General features: G+C 35.1%; 1 protein-coding gene across 3 annotated transcripts in view; it reads right to left on the reverse strand.

The window, feature by feature from the left end:
* The window catches only part of Dlc1 (DLC1 Rho GTPase activating protein), a 445,416-nt gene extending 425,748 nt beyond the window's left edge, over positions 1-19,668 (reverse strand). The window contains exons 1-2 of one of the 3 annotated variants that reach the window (XM_045131177.1): positions 19,502-19,668; positions 3,698-4,848 (exon numbers count right to left, since the gene is read on the reverse strand). In XM_045131177.1, the coding sequence (XP_044987112.1) occupies positions 3,698-4,723 (1,026 nt within the window). In that variant the 5' untranslated portion in view covers positions 4,724-4,848; positions 19,502-19,668. Of the gene's footprint in view, positions 1-3,697; positions 4,849-18,646; positions 18,895-19,501 lie in introns of those variants that run through there. The other 2 variants (XM_004657101.2, XM_045131701.1) reach the window with 2 other exon arrangements.
* Positions 19,669-21,130: the final 1,462 nt, after the last annotated feature.

Consider the following 21,130-nt stretch of genomic DNA (forward strand, 5'->3'; position numbering starts at 1 on the left):
AGAGAGAGACAGAGAGAGAGAGAGAGAGAGACTCATCTCTCTCTCTCTCTCACACAGACCTAATTAACTTACACAAACATGAGCATATATTCAGAGAGACCTATCTCACTCATACACATACAGTGTATGCATACATGCACACACAGTGACCTATTTCATATATACACATGTGCACACACACACACACACAGACCTATCTTTTTTGAAAAGGTGGCACTGCTATTCCCAATCAATATTTTGTTGAAACTCTTGTTGTCTCTTAAAAAATATAAATATTTGCTTTCAATTTCATAAAAGTAATAGTTATGGTATAATGCATTTTCTTATACATACAGAATATGCTTCAAATAGTTATATTTTGGGTATTATTTTATTTTTGTACTTCATTTTATGCATCCAACCACAATTCTGTCATCTTTTATTAAAATATTTGAAGGGCTGGAGAGATGGCTTAGTGGTTAAGCGCTTGCCTGTGAAGCCTTAAGGACCCCAGTTTGAGGCTCAATTTCCCAAGGACCCATGTTAGTCAAATGCACAAGGGGGCACAAGCATCTGGAGTTCATCTGCAGTGGCTGGAGGCCCTGGCATACCCATTCTCTCTTTCTCTCTCTGACACTATCAAATAAATAAAGAAAATAAACAATTTTTTTTTAAGTTTTAACTTTTCCTTTTTTGATTGAAAAAAGTATTTTATTTATTTGTTTGTTTGGAAGGAGTGAGAGACAGACAGAGAGAGAGAGAGAGAGAGAGAGAGAGAGAGAGAGAGAGAGAGAGAGAGACAATGTGAGGTGCACCAGGGCCTTCTGCCACTGCAAACGGCCTCCAGATGCATGCACTTGTGCATCTGGCTTTACATGATTACTGGGAATTGTGCCTTTGCTATCATGTTTGCAAGCAAATGCCTTTAACTGCTGAACCATCTCCCCAGCCAAATTTTTAAAATTTTATTTCTGCGAAGTAACTGATACTAATTTTGTGCCTATTTTAAATAGGATTTTGCATATTATTAGTTACATAGAGGTTTGTCCTTCCGTGTATAGTTTTATTAATTTCTTTATATACACATATAAAATTTGGGAATGTTACACTTACTGGTTTTCCATTATTTTCATCAAGATGCATGAGGATGAACACTACTCAAAATGAGTGCTCATGGAGCCTGCTCCACCGTTGTAAGAGCTGTATAGCATTCCACAAAGAGATAATAATTAAATACTTGATTGGCTTAAATTTAGGCTACTTACTTTGTCTCTAGTAACATGCAATTCAACAATAAATATCTCTGTGCATATTATTTTTGTGGATGTGCTTAATTTTCTTCCGGTGAAGGTTTAAAATGACTAATAGTTCACACACATTTAATGACAGATAAAACAAAATCCTTCCACATTTCACTTATAGGGATTTCTCTTCTGCCCACATTTTATGTAGTACATCTTAAACCTAATCTTTTGTATTTAAAGACTGCTCATTCAACACATCCCCAATGGGTTGTAGTGTACAAGCAATATTCTACCAGATAATGGCACAACACTCGAGAGTGATGAAATGCTTAAGATAGAATATTTAAGTTAGAACTTGTAAATGAGATACAATTACAGCTCTCAAAATGCAACCATGCTATAGTGACATGTCCAAGAGTAAAAAAATTCTTTCCAGCATTCTTAGTATTGATATGAATGTCCAAGTGTGAGCACATGTTTTGAGAATGTGGAACATTTCTGTAGGCAGTGGGACTGGATTTATCTTATTTAGGGGAGCAGTGTCATAGGTCAGTTGATGTATCTTGTGTCATTATTGCATTTCCCCCAGAAGATTTGACAGGATATATGGAAATTTCTGAGAATGTGACCTGAGCATTCCAATCATAACAACGTCATGGAGTATTGGCATTTTAATACAACTTATGTCAGGAAGAGTTTGCCAGAAAAGCATATTCTGTTGGCATTTAGTTTGAACACACTAAATTTTTTACTAAAAAAAAAATTTGAGCACATTTACTAACATGTCATATTACTTATCTTGTCTGTTAGAAAAACCACAGTTGATGGAATCTGAGAATTTTGTTTTTAGCACAAAGAGAGTTCAAAAAGGGTTTTCCTCCCATCCCTCACTGTAGATAGGCCCATTTAAATGAACCAAAGCACATTATTTTTATGTTTATTAAAATTGCAATTATAGACTAAGATCACATCAGGGCAGCATGCCTACTGAGTGCATAGTGTTTGGGTCTGCAGGCTTTCTTCAATTATCAACTGCCTTGTGAGAAGGATAGGAGAAAAAACTGTAGTTAGATTTCTATTGGATTATAGAACACTCCATTGTCTGGAAATTGTTGAAAGCATACCAAGATTTTCAACAAAACTCAGTAGCTCATCACAGTTCATGCAGTTTGCTTCTCTGGCTAAGAAGCTTCCTCCCACAATATCCAGAATCAGTCAAATGGGCCTTTTCATAAAAGATTAAGTTTGAACTGGAGAGATGGCTTAGTGGTAAAGGCACTTACCCATGAAGGCTAAAGACCCAGGTTCAATTCCCCATTACCCATGTAAGCCAGATATATATGGTGGCACATGCATCTGGAGTTGATTTACAGTGACTAAAGGCCTTGTCATGCCCATTCTCTCTCTCTCAAAATAAATAAACAAATAATATATTTAAAAAGATTAAATTCATATATTGGCCACTTTTGGTCAAGTGTTAAGAAAAGTTACGAGAGGTAACCCAGGCCCAGAAAGCCAAGCGCCACATGTTCTCTCTCATATGTGGATCCTAGCTACACATGATTGGGCTTCTGCGTGAGAATGAAAATACTTAGTAGCAGAGGTCAGTAAGTTAAAAAGGAGATATAAAGGGAAGAGTAAGGAAGGAAGGAGTGTACTTAATAGGTTGATATTGTATATATGTAAGTGTAATGATTGTGATGGGGAGGTAGTATGATGGAGAACGGAATTTCAAATGGGAAAGTGTGGGGGGAGGAGGGAGGGAATTACCATGGGAATTTTTTTTATAATCATGGAAAATGCTACTAAGAATTAAAAAAATAATAAAAATAAAAATAAAAAATAAATAAAAAAATTAAAAAAATTTAAGAATTTTCAGAAAAAAAAGAAAAGTTGTGGCAAGATAAAGATATAATGATACATCTATTGACGGTAAATGTGCCAGTATATAATTTAAAATAAAGGCAGAATATTTGAAAGACATGTGCTGTGCTACCTCTCAAAATATAAAGGGGTTATGCTTAGTATATACTACTAATAATAAGATATTATTTTTAAGAGAAGAGGAAATAAACACAAATAAATAAACAAAATTTAAAATACAATGTTGTACCCATTCTCTCTAAAACTTAGAGATTACTATTCAGAAGGCTAGGCACTATTTAATTATCTATCTGATGACTAAATTCCAACAAGAGAAAGTAATGCCCAGTTCTACCTTGAGCACCATGCCCAAATTTCCACAGACCATTATAAATGGTATCAGTAAAATAGATAATTATATTTCAACTTTTATATGTTTTGATGGATTTTCCCAAGTGGATAGTCTTTAGATTATCCAAGCTACATTACAGGAGGAAAGAAACAACTATGTGTCTTTTTTTCTATATTTCTTTTTAATCCAAGTATTAGTAGTAAGTAAGGATAAGAATATTTACAAATTTCAAAACAGATGGGATGTGCATGCCTCTTACCTTTTTCTTGCGCAGCCTGACTTGGCTATCTGTGGGCTCCTGGGTGGTCATCAAGTCCTTTAACTGTAAACACTGCATGCCATCTTCTGTGCTGACCCCTGGAAGACTTTTGTTTTGATGTTCTGAGAAACTACTCTTCTCCAGGTCATTTTCAGCTGACATTCCACCAGGACAGGAAGGAGGCCGTGGAAGGCAGCTCTCACAATCTGCTTTCAATAATGGCAGCTCTCTCTCCGTGCAATGAACAGACAAGAACTCATTTTGTACTACAGAGCTGTTTCCTTCATATTCATCTTTAGGAAAGTCCACTTTCCTTCGTTGTTGGGCGATGACTGCAGAGTTAAGTAATTGTGTCTCAGGTGTGAAATCTTTAACATTCAAAGGCTCAAATGTATTTACTTCAGGCAAATCTTTTTCTTCACTCAAGTTTATATTGTTGCAAAACTCCAGGCTTTTACTTATAGCATCATCAGCGTGCCCCTCCCCACTCTTATCTGCAAGAGCCTGATCATAATCTTGTGCAGTCTCCCCCCAGGAGTGACAGGAGTCTTGGTTCCTTTGTATGACGGGCAGTGTTTTCACTAAGGAGCCGGCTCCTTCAACACTGTGTTGGCTGGTTCTTTCATGCCTTTGGGTAGTTGAAATCTGTGCATCATTGGCAACGTGGAGATCAGAGTCAGTGTCCTCATCAGAAATATGCACCAGTGTTTCTGTGCTGGCTTCCAGACATAGAAAGTGTTCTTCTCCTTCCTGGCTGTCACTTTCATCCACCTCGTTTGAAATGTGACCCATTGGCTTTCCAGGAAAATCTCTCAGCTCTGATCCGTGACAGCAGTCTGGTAGGGAAGACCACTTCTCTTTGCAGTCCACATTTAGGGCAGTTGCATCTTTTTCCATACTTGCCTGCAAGCTGTATGCTACGAGCCCATGATGACATGCTGTGTTATAATCCTCAGAATTAAAAGGCTGTCCTGTCTGCTGGGTCACATGCTCTTCCCAGCTTCTCTTTCTGATAGCTACAGACATGTCATCATAGTTTAACAACAGATATGAAGATACATTCCATATGAGGCCAAAGGAGATTGAATTTGATGAAAGATGATTTCATATTCATGGATCAATGAAGAGAGTGAATTTTGTCATTTCACCACCTATTCAAAAAAATTTAAATATGCAGTTATGGATATATTTCTAAAGTCAAAATATCTTTTTTTTAAAAATTTTTTATTTATTTAAGAGCGACAGACACAGAGAGAAAGACAGGTAGAGGGAGAGAGAGAGAATGGGCGCATGGGAAAGAGACCATCTAATCTCTAATAGTTATTATAAAGCTTCTATCAAGCTACCATCAATCACGGGGTATAAGAGGGCCTAAACCTACCATACTGTCTATCAAAAAAGTAAGTGTTACTCAATTTTCCGGGTGCTAACTTACTCTCCGTTGGAGAATCTGCTTCTCTTTTCCAGATAGATGCAGATCCTAAGAAGAGACCTGCCCCAACATACCTCAAAAGGGGCCCAACTGAAACTAAGGACAACTGGTGAAATAAGCAAGGGTGATGTTTTCCTGTGAACCGGATACCAGCACAAAGGGGAAGGAGATCAACGCAGAGAAAAATCAACTCCTACCAAATCAGAGAGCCAGAGCCTCAGAGGCCCCCAACACCTCAGCACTGAAGCAGACCAAAAATGACTCCACCATGGCTCAGGGAAATTTTGCGGAAGAGAGGGTGGAAAGAATGTCAGAGTCACATGTTGGGTCATGATATGCAGAGACATTTATCATACCAATAACTGGGGGCTAACTCCACAATGCACGACCCATTTTCATTAACAAGGAGGGTCTAATGGGAGGGGGTAGATCACAGATGAGCCTAAATAATGGTACCAAACTGCCTGTATTTGCTGAAAAGAAAACTAATAAATTAAATTAAAAAAAAAAAGCTTCATGCAGTCTAATATTAGAAGAAAAATTTGCATTTAATATTTCTAGTAAAAAAATGATCAGTATTTTAAAAAGGAGTTCTACTGGTTTGTTAATGAGTAAAGATACCAAACACATAAACATACATTAAGAAAAGGTTTGGGGGCTGGAAGGATGGCTTAGCAGTTAAGGGGCTTGCCTGCAAAGCCAAAGTACCCCAGTTCGATTCCCCAGGACCCACATAAGCCAGATGCACAAGGGGGAATATGCATCTGGAGTTCATCTACAGTGGCTAGAGGCCCTGGCACACCCATTCTTTCTTTCTTTCTCTCTCTCCCTGCTTATTTCTGCATCTCTCTTTCAAATAAATAAATAAAAATAAAATATTTTTTTAAAAGAAAAGGTTTGGCTTGCAATATTTGTAAAAAAAAATCACTGGGAGAGGAAAAAAAACTTGTTGCTCCAGCTTGCATGCTTTCCTCGTTTAGTTTTATGAAGAAAAATCATTAAGGAAATCGATTTGCTGTTTGGTTTGAATTGCAACAAAGGTCACCAGGGAACTGTTTCTGCAAAACATGAGATAAAGAGACAGCATGTGTGATGCATTAGTATGTGAAAGAGCTCACATTGGTCCCAGTGACCAGAGTGTATTTAGCCAAGGGAATAACTAGGAAACGAGGAGAAATCCAGTGTAGCTCATATTAACTCACAGTTTATGGATAAGAGAGCAGAACGCATACTATTGGCAATGCTTTAGGAGAGATGCATTTGTTCATACATCCCTCTTTTCTGCCATTCCTGGGTTATATGTTGGCATTGTTGAAACCTAAACAAATATATAAGTTCTCTATGGTTATATATCTAAGAAGTGAACCCACATTCAAATTAGGTTAAGGCCTGGTTCAGAGAACCAAAAAAGTTTATTGTCTCTTTGGAATCATGAGATTCTATACTTATCTCTTCATTCTATGTCATTGCTGTATAAATCTTAAATTCTTATGCAAGAATTCAAGTGAATCAAAAAGACATGACATCCAAACACAATGAGGACTAGTCTTTAAAAACTCAAGTCAAGTCTCATCCTTTTTTACTTTAAAGATTTGAGTTCATCTACTTCTGTTAGGATTATGACCATAAACATTTAAGTAAACAAATAAGGTTGGCATATCAATAAACAGTATTCTTCATTTTACCTTGAATTGTTCAAAGCTAGAGTTAAAGGGAACACATTGTAACAGAGTAGAGTCATCCTTATAAAACTGACTAATCCAAATGTAATTCTTCAGTTACACCAAATTACTATGCTATAAACGAAAAATCCCATCCAGAGAGCAGGTAGTTTCATTTTTCTTCTCACAGAAACTGCCAGCATATAATGTGGATGGGCACATTGACTTCAGCAGTCATTAAACCAGGCTAACTGCTGGCTGGACTTCATTTCAGTCTTTTGAAAAAGACTCTGACTCCCCACCAAAAATTTCAAGTTATTTTGACTAAGTACATGTATGAAAGGTAAATAGTCCCACCCTGTAACGAGGGGTGAAGTTAAGACATGTACTAGCATTTTGGTACACTGGTCTGACCAGAGTTCTTTCTGAATATTATTTGATTCCCTCAAAGTTCTGTGGCCATCTTTAAAAATGGCCAGCATTCACATTTTCCATGTTGGCATTCACTTTTCACTCAAAAGAAAATATAAAGCCTCTGAATTCCATGCATAAGTCATTATAATGTGGGAGGCTACGGAAAGTGGAAAAAACGCATAGATGCAGGCCAGAAAATTTCTGCTTTCATGGGCAAATTTGGGTTGAAATAGGGTGGTTCTGTTTTAGATGCTTTCTTTTCTTATTTTTATCCAGTGTAGAAGAAGCAGGCTAACTTAAGAAATGCCAAGTGGTATTACTGTGTCATTCTTAAGCCGCATGTACATTTAGTTTGAGCCTGAATTCTGGTTTCATTTCTTCTACTAAGGAGAAATATAGCTTTAAAAACTCTATGGAGAAAAGAACATTATAGCAGTTTTTCCTTAAAGAGACTAAAGTAGTATTAACTTACTTTACTCAGTCTTGCCAAGTAGGTAAGCATTGCTATTATGTCAAAGATAGTTTAATAAGTTCTGAGACAATCTAATTGCATAGAGAAATTTTAAATTAGATAGGCTTCATACAACATTAAGTTTGTCTTCATTTCTAACCTAGGTTCTTGGGGCATTTTCAAATCATTCTTAATATTATAAACTGTATCTTTAGAATAAAAAGTTTCTGATTATTATTGTACACATCATTACATTATGAATACTCATTTCATATCCTATGGTTTGAAATATTTTTGAAAAACATCATCTGCATCTTTCCTATTCACACTTTCAATTTTAATTCTGAATTTTAAGCTTCATAGTTAAATATTTTCAGGAACTTTTAATAAAAAGGAGTTTTAGATTACTGGCAGAGCATCTGAGTGTACTAGATTCATTTTCAAAATCATCTAAATTGACTGAAATCCATACTATAAGGAGTAAAATCCTGAGTTTCTCTGTGGAATTCCTTATCAAGCTGCTCTATTTAAAATTATATTTCAAACTATTCTTCGCTTATTTTGCACATTTCCATAACATTTCTTTTCTAATCCTTTTCATGCAGTTTTATTCAAAATGAGCTCAGCTGTTGAGGATTTGGATGGAGTATCTGGATAAGAATAGGCCATTCCAGGGTGTTGATTTTATAAAGTGAATTTCCATGGGGACTTTTTTTTAAACTTTTGAAATGCATGTGTTCACATGCATTGTATTAGTATCACAAGAGGCAATATGTACTTATAGTCATACAACAGTTCTAGAAAATATTTGTGAAATGGTCAAGCCTACTTCCTGTGATGCTGGGACATAGGATGTAGATACATGATTAAAGTTAATTCTTTATCAATTTTGAAATGCCACTACTTAATGTAAGCATTTCATGGAATACAGCATAAGTTTTAAAATTAAAATTAAATCTTATCTAAAAATGAGATTCTGAGACATTCTAATTTGGGAATCTTCAGCTCATCTGTCTGAAATATATAGAAACCTTATATTTTGGCCTGCCAACTCAAAGAAGAACCTTAATGTACTGTCAATTTCTGTAGCCTGAAAGATCAAGACATAAATGAAACCTTTGTGCCTAAAATCAAGTATGTAGGTATGTAGTAGAATAGAATGTACAGTCAAGAGTCAAATGATAATCACTATCAGTCATTTACTTTACACCTAACAAAAATCAGACACTTCTGAACATCAGTACCAGAAATGCAACACATTCTACTTTTTGGACTGGACCTTACAGTTTTATGGAAGAAACTCATGTGAACAAATGAATAACATCATAGCCACAATACTGTTACTAGGTACTAACATCATGAACACTTTAGCACTGGATTAGGAGTCATCTTCTTACCCTTCCTTTCTTCTCTCCTTGTAAAGAGTAAATTAAAGATGGTGGATATGTTGTTAGGCAGAGCTTCACAGAATACAAAACCTCTGAATAAATTCCTTTATGGTAAATTTTCTACCCTATGGTAATGATAATTTAGATAGATTTTCTACGTGATGAAAGAAACTCATTTTTTTCTGTATATTCTTCCTATACTAGAACACCTCTTTGGGAAGGATAACAGAGACAACAGCAAACTCAAGAGAATCATTTGCAAATTCAAAACTCAGGCAGCATAGAAAAATGTCATTTCTTAGGAACATTTCAGAAAAAAATAAGAGAATAAATTTTGCAAAGAAAAATATGAACAAAGTTTATTATATAAACAAGTGAATTGGTGATAGTGGAATCTATACTGATTAAAAACCCAGACAGCTTCTTGGAACTGATGACCCAAGTCTTTAAAGACAACTGTGGAGAATGAAGTAGCACAAGGAAAAATCTTGGCTCCATCCAGAAACAGCATTGTGAAATTTCAGAACATGTGACATCAGTAAAGGGTCCTAAGTGCTATCGGATAAACAAGATCACATTCTAGGATTTGGAATCAGAATGATATTAGCATTTTCAGTGTAACAGAGGAAGTGTAACAGATGACAGGCAATTATGCTTTCCAAAAATTCACAAGAAAATGTGTTTCTATCTCAAAAGTTATATGAGGAAACTTACTTTTTTTTTTTTTACTTTATTTTCAAAAGTTTAGGTAAATCTGTATGAAAGAACAAAGAAAGAAGAAAGTAGGAAAGACATGGCAATGAGAAGGCCAAGAATTCAGCAAAAAATGTCTGTGGAATGTAATTTCTAAGATAGAAATTTGTACAGCAGATGTAGTGGTCAGTCATTTCACCACAATCCTGAAGTTCCCTGTAAGAGATGTCTTTAAGAATAACAAAATAGGAAAAAAATTACATGTTTGTACATTGAAGAAATTTATAGTAAAGTCAGACAATTTGTGTGGAAGAATTAATAAGTTTCATAGAAATTTAGAGGAAGTATTAACTCTAGGAAAAGCAGTTGTATATGAAAGGATATGCAATCATAGTATACTACCTCGTTAAGCTATGTGTTTATTGTGTTGGCTGAATAGTTCAAATGGGAAATACTGGCAACCAACAAAATGGGAAATCACTATTTTCAGAGCATAGAGTTTTATGAAGGATGACTTAGAGATATAAATCTTCACTTTCTATAGGAGAAAATGTCTACATAGAAAAGAACATATAACTGTCTATATTGCTTAGAAAACTGGAGATAAATATCAGAAGAAATAATACAATCTTATAATGGAATTTTCTTGAGATAGAAAGCTTTTTCTTTTATCTTAGAAACAATGTGAAGTAATAATCTAAAACTAAACTTTAATATGTTGTGTGGTAGTACTTTTAAGACTGAGTCCATGCATAAAGATGCCTCTAGATTCTGTGCAACGTATTTGATGGGGCCAAACTAGTCTTGTTACCCCAGCCCCACACATCACACCATCCCCTAATCATTACACAGATGGCACCTCCAGTTTTTGCAAATAAAGGTACCCTTTTGCAGATTTATCTTGGACCATCAACATCAATGCAATTTTCAGTGAGTTTCTGAGGTATTTTCTTTCATGGATTCCTTTGTAGCATTCATGCTGTTTCCTGAAATATCAGACATAGGTCATCATGTTAAGCACCTGGATGAAAAGCTCTCTAAAATGTCACCTGAATACAAGTTTATTATTTTTGAAATAGTTTACAAGTGTAGTGCAGTCACTAAATCTATGTGGAGAGAAGAATTTGTTATTGCATTATTTCTCTAACTTATCTTGGATATGTTATATACAGTACTTAGGAAGATGCCAACTTTGTATTTAACCTTTCACAAGTAGATGTTATATCTTGTGTTTGAAAATACAGATAAAAATATGATTGATTTTTTGGCTGTGTAGGTAGGTATAGAATTATATATGTTCACACATAAATGAGTGAATGAAGGATGGTATCTGGGCTATTTCTTTAGGTAAAACTCTGGTCCTACTATTATTTCAAGCATATATGAAATCATTATCACAGAATATATACCCAGTCATTGTGAAAATGATGGGATGATATAAGGGAACATAGTCTTTGAATTGAAAGTAGATTGCACTTACTTTATTCCCTTCTTTCCTTTTATTTCTTTTGTGGTGCTGGGAATCAAACCAAGGGTCTTGTGAGTGCTAGGCAAATGCTCAACCACTGGATGTCATCCCCAGCTCTAGATGACACTCTCTAATATACACTCATGCACCTATAAGACCACACTTCAACACTGGCGCATTTTGTTGCTGTATGGTAAGCATCTCACTGGAGGGATGGAGCTACTGGGAATCTGGATATCCTCTACAGATTTTAAACCATAATGTATCTATGCTCACTCTCTGGGAGTCATATTTGTTAATAGTCTAAGCTTCCCACAGGCTTACTGAATTGAATTAGACTAGTGGAATGGATAATTGTTTAGAAGCAGGTATTATTAAATTTTATTCAGTCCTTCATATGTGCACTTAACTGATGTCAATGTTAATTCTTCATCAAAGTGAGCTAGTGTGGGGGCCAAAAGGATAAGTATTTTCTTAATGAAAGGGTGAAAGAACAAAATAGCCAACAAAGCAGATTGTGTGCACTGACTGGGGCACCTGCCCACTGCCACCCGACACAGCAAGAAAACAAAGAGCAATGTTTTCCATGGCCAAACAGACGTAACACAGGCATAATGTCTATATGCAGTGACAACATTTAGAGCCAACATAATTTCCCCCAAAATTTCTTTATATAGATGCATGAACCACAAAAATAGTAACACAATTTAAAAAATAATTTCTGAGGATAAACATGGCAGCAAATTTTTAGTCAAAAATAATGTTTTTTTTTTCCTATAAATGCTTATATTATCTAACACAAAATAGAGAAAGCTAGAGTTGAGTTGTAGGAGAGACAAAACTTTAGCCACACAATGCTACAATTTTGATATGATTTTATGCTAATGTGTTTCTTTATCAGCAATCTATGTCTTACTCTTTCAAAATTCATTGATGGTATATCTAATTTTATATTCTTATACATGAAATTTATTCACTGTGCCTCATAAGTTGTTGGTAGAAAACATAAACACCAGTTAGAATTCTTTACTGGTAAATTACTTAATGGAGATTAAAATATCATGTGTGAGACTTGAGATACTACTCAGCAGTTAAAGGCACTTGCTGGTAAACCCTCACAATAGCCCAGGTTTGATTCCCCAATATCCACATAAAGCCAGATGCACAAAGTGGTGCATGTATCTGCAGTTCATTTATAGTGTCAAGAGGATCTGACACACCCATACACTCTCTATTTGCCTCTGTCACATAAATAAAATATTTTTTAAAAATTATATGTGGAATAGTCTCCTTGTTTTTGTCTGGAGATTAAAAAAAAAAAAGGAATCTCCAGTAAATCATAAAATAAATGGTTTATAAGAGACCAAGTAGAATAGTATCACTTTCTCCAAGAAACACATCAAAGCTTCTATGAGTTTTGGTTCCTTAGAAAAAATAAACTAGGTACTGAGATTAAAAATATTTCTTTAAAGTTAACTTATTTTATGCATAACTCATATCTTTTCCTAAAGTTATCTTTTTATTCTATGGTCTCAGAGTGGAGTTCCTACAGGAATTAGGCAAATTTGAAAATCAACCCTTTCAAACTGCTAGAAGTCCACTCATCAGAAAAGAACAGCGTGCTGTAACATTGCACACTATTATTTTGGAAGTACTCTATTTTTACCTCCAGGTTCTGAGCAGTATCTAATTTTCTTACAGGGAGGAGTCCTGATCTGGCAGCATTTGACTTACCATCCACTTCATAACTCCGGACAGCAAGCTTTGCAGATTCTCTTAACATTTTCTTAAGCTACCCACATGTAATTTGAGGAAATCATGGAATTTTTTATGACATTTTCCCCTGCTTTCACTAAGATGTATCTGTGGCTATGATGATATCCAAGAGGTCCCTGCATTAAAAGCCATGAGGGACAAGACTGCCTTATTAATGTAGTAATTCCTAGATAACTGTCTTTTCTTTGATTTCTCCATGTGTTCTTTTTCTTTTGAAAAGTATATGACCTTCCTAATAGCTATGTTACATCCTATGCAGACACTTGGGGCATTTTGAAGCACACTGTGCCTTAGATGAGATATGCAAGCAAGTTCAGTAATGAATAATCATTCCACCATATATTTTCTACAGAATCCTGTCTAGTCTATGTAACTATTGCCTTGTCTCTGAACATATTTCCATTGGAATTTTTCATAAATATGATGTTAGAAATTTGATTACCCCCACATTTTGAATAGTAGAATATTATTGAAATGTGACCTCATCTCTTTATGAAAAGATATTTCTGTCAAACAAGTGACATAGGTTATAAAGCTTTATCGTCATTACAGTGAGATGTGGTTTGCTTTAAGTGGTCACTTTATTTTTAGCATTGTTATCAATTCTCAGAACTCTCTAACAGTAGACATAGCAGTCACTCATTCTCATAAGAGATATGGCTGCATCAGCACAGGTGCTGGGCTAGCAAGGTGACAACAGAAAACTGAGACCTACTATTTTGTTATCTGCATACATACATATGAGCTTGTTGAATAACTTGATGCTTTTCTATATGTAAGTAATATTTTTATTTTTTATATTATTAATTTCTAACATATAACTAATATTAATTACATTAGAACTTTTAATGATATTGGTAATAGTGAAAGTAAAATGGTTTTATTTATTACACACATCAAGTGGTGTATTAGTTTAATAATAATGCATTATTATGCAAAGAAATACTATCATTACTCAATTTTGACAGAACTAAATATCTAGCTTGATTTCAAATGCCTTTTGGTGGGCAAAGATTACCTTTCATCGATTTTTATTTAGTTAGTTTAATTTACTTATTTACAAGGAGAGAGAGAGAGAGAATGAATATGAATGGGTACATCAATGTCTCTAGCTGATGCAAACAAACTCCAGATGCAGGTGCCAATTTGTGGGTGCTGCTGGGGAATTGGACCTGGGTTGTTAGGCTTTGCAGGTGAGTGCCTTAACCACTTAGCAATCTCTCCAGCATCACTTTTCATGTTCTTTTTTGTGTGCTGTTTTCCTAGATCTTTTATGTCTTGGTTTCCTTATAATTGTAATGGGAATAATAAAAAAAAAGGTCAAGAAGAAAATAATAATTTAACATAATATAAATGAGTTAATATTATATGTAGAGTTCATAATGTAAGGGACATTTCAAGCACTCATTAGATGTTAAGTGATGTTATGGGGATAATGATGATGATGATGATATCAGGAGAAGGACCCATTATCTTTTGGCTAATCTTAGCTACAGAATCAGTGGTTCAGTACAATCTAGAGCTATCCTTTCCCTACTCATGTTATTTCTATTAGATATGATTAGAAAAGATGTGAAACATAATGCTCCAAATCAAGGGTCATCAATTAGTAAAGATGAAATCACAGCCAGTGGATTACTATGATTCTTTGGGTATATCACCCCATTTAAACAGCTGAAAATCCATGAGCTCTCTTACGCTTGTGTCTTATAAGCTTTCATTTCAGACTACTTCTAGAAGCTCATGCTTCTGTTTCTTAATGAATTGTAATGCAATCTTATAAAATTGTTGTTAACCTCTGGCCCCAGCCTCTGATGACTTTTAACTATCACTTACTTTTGTTTAACAAGTATTTTTCTATCAATGTAAGATGTATGGAAAGTAAAGTAAAAGTCCAACTCCTACATATTAACATTCTTCAACTCTGCTGCTTCTCCCCTTTTCTCTCTTCCCCCTTTCCTTCAATTCTTTCCACAAACATTTATTACCAAACAGGTATTGACAATTTCTACCATGTTAACACTAGTGATGTAGTTAATTGCTGGGAATAAAAGTAAACACTAATCAGATTCTAAACTTGTACTTTGATCTTCTTACTTTGTTATGTTCATTAATAGCTCTGATTTTCTCTTTGACTTAAGTGAATTGCATTGCTAAAACACTTTGGTGTTTCAATTTAATATGATATAATCTTTTTAACATAAAACCAACTACAATTGTCTTCTGTATTCATCCATTTGAGTTAATTGATAGGTTCATCTAGCTTTTTATGAACTTGTATTTCTGGCTGTTCAATTCTATGTCATTTATGCACTACACTGCTGGATCAAATTTTATCTTTTTAAAACCAGATATCAAGGTCTGTACTTTGCCTTAAATTAACTTCCTGAAAAAGTAAGCCTATGTATTTCTGACAACTCTAAACTGACTAGCAGGTTCAAGTGAATCAGAACCATAGAAGTAAATTCTCTATCAATTTGAAGCCAGTCATGAGGCACACTCCCCTCTAAGTCTGTTAGACCCAAGTTTTGCTCTTAGAAAACTCATTCCCATGTATAGTTATTGATATTTCTTGATTATGATGTTAAAATATTGGTTCAGGACTTTGACCTTTATCTTAAAATTTTGCTATATTAAAATGGCTTTCAAAGTGTTCTCACTGCAAAATAATACTGACATTATTATTCACTTTCCAGTAAGAAACAAAGAAAATAAAAATAGAAGACAACATAGAAATAACCAATTTTAGGCTTATTTTAAACCTGTAAATTCAGTTCTCTGTAGGTAACATTAAACTGTACTCTCAGATTTGGCAGCAAGGTATATAGTATGCATAGGTTTGGAAAGGGTTAGAAAATTCTATTTAAAAAAATAATTTTAAGAAAAAGGAATTAATAATGTGACCTGTATGATAATATGGAATAATATTGTAACTAGTAGTTATACAGTCAGTTATCTAGGCTGGCATTCTATTGCATTCATTCCTCATTCCAGCAGCGTAGGGCAGGGGCTGTGGGGAGGATGCTGAATGGTATATCATTTATGTGATAATACCAGCAAACTCAGTCTGGTGCACTAAAATGGCAAAAACAGAACAAAAACAGCACTATGACACACATTCAAAGGAATGAGTATCTATTAAAAGTGGAATATACTAGGTTTATTGAAAGGCTCTTGCTTGGAAAGCACACCACTTCTTATACACACAGCAACATATACTGTCATACATGATATATGATGCAGGTGAACCAGCCAAGTCTCTCATTTTAGGCTTCGCGGCTCAGACATTTACTTATATAATGTGACAAACTGTTCTCTACTACTCAGAATACATACAAAGATGATCACAGGATTGACAATAAACTGCAAAAGGAAATATAAAATTAATTGGATTAATTGATCATAAATATACATGTATTTATATGTAAATGTAGACTCTACATTTCCAATGGGGAAGCAACACTTACAACTATAAAAAGTGGGCTGCATCAGGAGACAGTTTAGAAAAGAGACAGATTCATAATATTGTTGAGTCTATTGCAATGGAGGGTTTAAAATCACTGGAAATTCACTGGTTGGGATAGCTTTGTATTATATCATTTGATTATAAGGATAGGAAGTAGATAAGTTCCTGTCCAGGCTCACTTCTTTAAAAAAAAAAAAAAGAAATGAAACAATGGTTCTAAATAAATATCATTATAGTATATTGGTTGATTTGCTTGGCATAAGCATGGTATTTAACAAAATAGTTATAGACCCAGTTACACCTTTAAAGTCTTAGCTGCACATGTAATAGATCTTTTAAAGAAACGTTTTGCTTTTGAGAAACTTAATTGCTGAATTTGAATTTTATTTTTTATTTTATTTTATTTTTTATTTTTTTTTAAATATTTTAATTTTATTTTATTTATTTGAGAGCGACAGACACAGAGAGAAAGACAGATAGAGGGAGAGAGAGAGAATGGGCGCGCCAGGGCTTCCAGCCTCTGCAAACGAACTCCAGATGCGTGCGCCCCCTTGTGCATCTGGCTAACGTGGTACCTGGGGAACCAAGCCTTGAACCGGGGTCCTTAGGCTTCACAGGCAAGCGCTTAACCACTAAGCCATCTCTCCAGCCCGAATTTTATTTTTTAAAAGAGAAATTCCACTTTTCTTTTCAAATTGCAGCCTCCCTCTGCATAGAGACAGTCATATTTCATTATGCATAATTATCATTCTTGAGCATGATATATAGTATGAAGATATCTCAATCATGAGTCAGACTTCTGTGGCTTACTGTCATCTCTTCCAACCATATGATCTTGGAGAAGTGACTTTCTAATGCTATTCCTCAATTTCCTTTTGAAAACTCAGACAGGGTCAAAAGTAGTGACATTTCCTTCCCTTTCCTGGTGTTCTGTTCAGGAATTTTTAAAATCAGATCGTAGATATGTCCAAGTCCCTTTTGTATGATGCTGGGGATTGAACCCAGGGTCTTGCACACAGTAGACATGTGCTGTATACTCTTACAACTCTAGAAATCCATTTTAAAATATTATAAAATGTCATGTTTTAAAAGTCTTTATAAAGTTTAAATTGTTAACGAAAAATTAAAAACCATCAATATAGTTCCATTTGTCATAGAAATTAGCTAACACACCTTGAACTCTATTAGAATTTATAATTTCTTTCAGGATTGCTTATGGTCCAACTGTCAAAACTGTGCTCCATCTTTGATTTAGTAGGTTTTGTGGTCACCTAATCAATTTGGAAACAAACATAAATATTTGTTCTTTTTACATGTGATTCTATCCATATTTAGATCCATATTATTTTTAAAATAAATTAATTCTAAATATCAACATAGCAGCATGTTTACATTGTAAGTCTATGCTATTTCAATCATTACTAAATTTCTTTACTCATAAATCACAGATTCAAATGTTGACATTTGCAAAGAATGTAATATGAACATATGATAAGTTTTTATATGCCTGAACTTACTATGGCTTAATGCTAACAAAGATCACTGTCATTGAGATTTACTTCAATCATTCAAAATAGTCACATAACATGACCTGAGAGTAGTGAATCCAGGAAATGTTTTGTAAATTACATCCAATACTGACATTCAAAGTTCCAAAACTGAAATTAAATACATTAGAGTAGAAATTGTTTTGTTTATTTTCCTACAAAATGAAATCTATAAGATGTACATTAGTAATTTGACATGTGATTGAAACTGATTTGAAGAAACATTGAAACATCCAATCTTCATAGTTTTAAATTAGACAAAATCACTATAGTACTATTGGCAAAAAGAAAATGTAGAGAGGGAAGAAAACAACCACTCACACCTCACAATTAATATGTTAAAGGATGCATTTGTTGTTCATGTAATGCCATGTAATAGCAAATAGTCCTGATAGAACTGTTCACGAGTAAGTTAAGAACAAAAAGGAATCTGTATAAAATGATTACAGGGAAAAAGAGTTAATTCTATATGGAGCCTATTTTAGAAATGACATTTTGCAAAACATAAAATAGTAATTTGATTCAACTTTCTACATACTAAACATTTCCCACTTCTGATTGCAGGACTCAGCTCTAAAGCCTAGGAAATCACCTAACACATCTCTCACACAGGCCTCTACAAGGACACCTCAGAGCGCAGACAGTTCCCTTACCTAGACCAGGGGCTGCCGCAACGCCAAAGCTTGACACTGCTCTCGGGCCGGGCCAGGAAGAAGTCCGTCCTGTTAGCGTCTCCAAAATATGAGTTCACATTTCGTGGTTGAGGTCACAGCTCTATTCTGAGCAGTTTTACTTGGGCAGTTTGTGATTCTAACAAAAAACACCCTCCGCAGCTGGAGGGAGCCCCAGCTAAAGCCGGATCCTGTCAAGGCGTTCCTAGTGACTTCTGTCTACTAAATTCAGACTGATGTTTTGCGCGAGGGGCCTCCACCACCAGCCCCAGATCGCCTGGAAAGTATTTCCTGCGTCTGAGAAGTTCGCATGTGAGAAAAAAAAAAAAAAAAGTCTGCACCAAGCAAGCAGAGGGGAGGGGGAGAGAGCAGAGCGCCTGGGCGTTGAAGGAACTGATTTTACACAGAACTTCAAGTGAGTTTGTCAAAGCTCTTGAGATGATTAGCTAGAGAGTCATAAAGTCCTAGAGCTTTTTCTATCCCACACTCCTTATGAAAATCAGCAAGGAAAGAAAGAAAACAAGAGTTCTCTCCCAATGGGCAACTTTTCCACTATATTAAACATATATACATGGCTCAATCAAAACACTTTTGCTAACCCTGACGTTGAAAGATCTTTAAGACAGGAAGATGAATTAAGAGTTTTAGTACCATACTTCCTCTAAACTTTAAAACATTACTTAAGATTTAAAATGTTGGAGCCCTAGATCATGTAGCTGAGAAACTCTATAAAGTCTCAAGAATTCAGAGAACAGAACATTTTTCTTCAAGTTCTCTCCAATCCCCAGAATTCTTAGCAGAATAAAGTGTTTTGTGTTCCAGTCCATGCAGCCTTACCTCCAGTCGGAGTCTCTCCTTACAGAAAGCCAGGGCTGGAAAGGCAGAAGGCAGACTCCATCTTGATCACATTAGAGTCTTGCTGACATTAAACATTTGCAACTGCTTCCATCTAGCACGAGAGTTCCTGAATCCCAACTCCAAAGTCGCTCACAGTATGTGCATCCTTCGCCCTGCACACATTCTGTGAACTCTCATCTGTTTATCTTTCCTGCTTTCTTGTGTCTCCACTGAATGACTTCCTCCTAGCTGCCTCAGGCTGGGAACTTGGACTACCATTTGGTTTTGATTAAAACCAGACAGCCAACTCTGGAGAATTTAGGGAATAAGCTAATGGAAACTGCAAGCATGGCTTTAGTTAGTGCATCAATTAATAATAGATGTTAGCTGGTCTTATAATAAGATGTCACAGATGCAGAGCAAGAGGAGACTCAAGTCATTTCAGGAAAGAAATCATCCCAATTCCTTTTTCCTTTATGACCCAGAATACTCCTTAGGGAAAGTGGAAGGAAAGAAAGGGCTGTGGCCTTGGGACATACAGGTTGTACACAGACCAGTAAGGAGGCTTCATTGTTTATACCAGAGAAGCAGGAAACAGCATCTCTGAGTTTGATTATCTTGTTTGGTTGAAATTGCTTTCTCTTCTAGATTATTTACATTCAATGCATCCATTATATTACTCTTTATGACTTAACCACTTTTCCAGTGATTGGTTATCATATTAATCTAATTATTGGGTTTATATGAGGGTCAATGATAATAATAGGAAGTACAAGAAAGATTCCAATTTCTATATGAGAAATAAGTAATGACAAAGTTGTGTTAACAAAGTGCAAGAAATACTAAGGCTGTTTTCCCTAACATCTATTCTTTATCTCAAATTGTAAATAATTTTCATTGTTCACACTCATTCTCAGTTGTCCTAAAATTTTACAAAGGTGGACAGATCCTCTAATATCATAACAATTGAACACCTTTTCTCCTTTCATGAGAATATAGAGTAAATGATAATTGAAAGTATTATATCATAGCTATTGCATCTTCCCTTACTGTATAGCTAAATATCTCTCAAAAATAATATAAAATGAGCTGGGCATGGTGGTGCACAACTTTAGTCCCAGCACTCAGGAGGCAGAGGTAAGAGAATCATCGTGAGTTCAAGGCCACTCTGAGACTACATTGTGAATTCCAGGTTAGCCTGGGCTAGAATGAGACTCTACCTTGAACTCCTAATAATAATAATAATAATAATAATAATGATGATGATTATGATAATAATAAAATATAAAATGAGTTTAGAGATTAATTAAATAGCAAGAGTGGCATTTTCCATGCGTACATTAGAAAATGAGAAACATCCCAGTTGAAACTTGTTGGCAAAGCTCATATGGTGGTACATGTCTGTAATCCCAGCACTAGGGAGGTATATCATGAACTCAAGATCAGCCTAAACCTAGCTAGATTCCACCAAAAGAAAAAAAGAAAAGCAGAATGAAAAGAAGGAAAGGAAGGAAATTTGCCCTCATTTCCCCAAACCCTAAACAAAACATGCTAGGAGAAATTTTTTAAAAAGTTACTTGTTTAAAAAAATGTTGCTCTTGGGCTGGAGAGATGGCTTTGCAGGCATTT

The sequence above is a fragment of the Jaculus jaculus genome, chromosome 1 (assembly GCF_020740685.1).
Source record: "Jaculus jaculus isolate mJacJac1 chromosome 1, mJacJac1.mat.Y.cur, whole genome shotgun sequence".
Taxonomy (NCBI): domain Eukaryota; kingdom Metazoa; phylum Chordata; class Mammalia; order Rodentia; family Dipodidae; genus Jaculus; species Jaculus jaculus.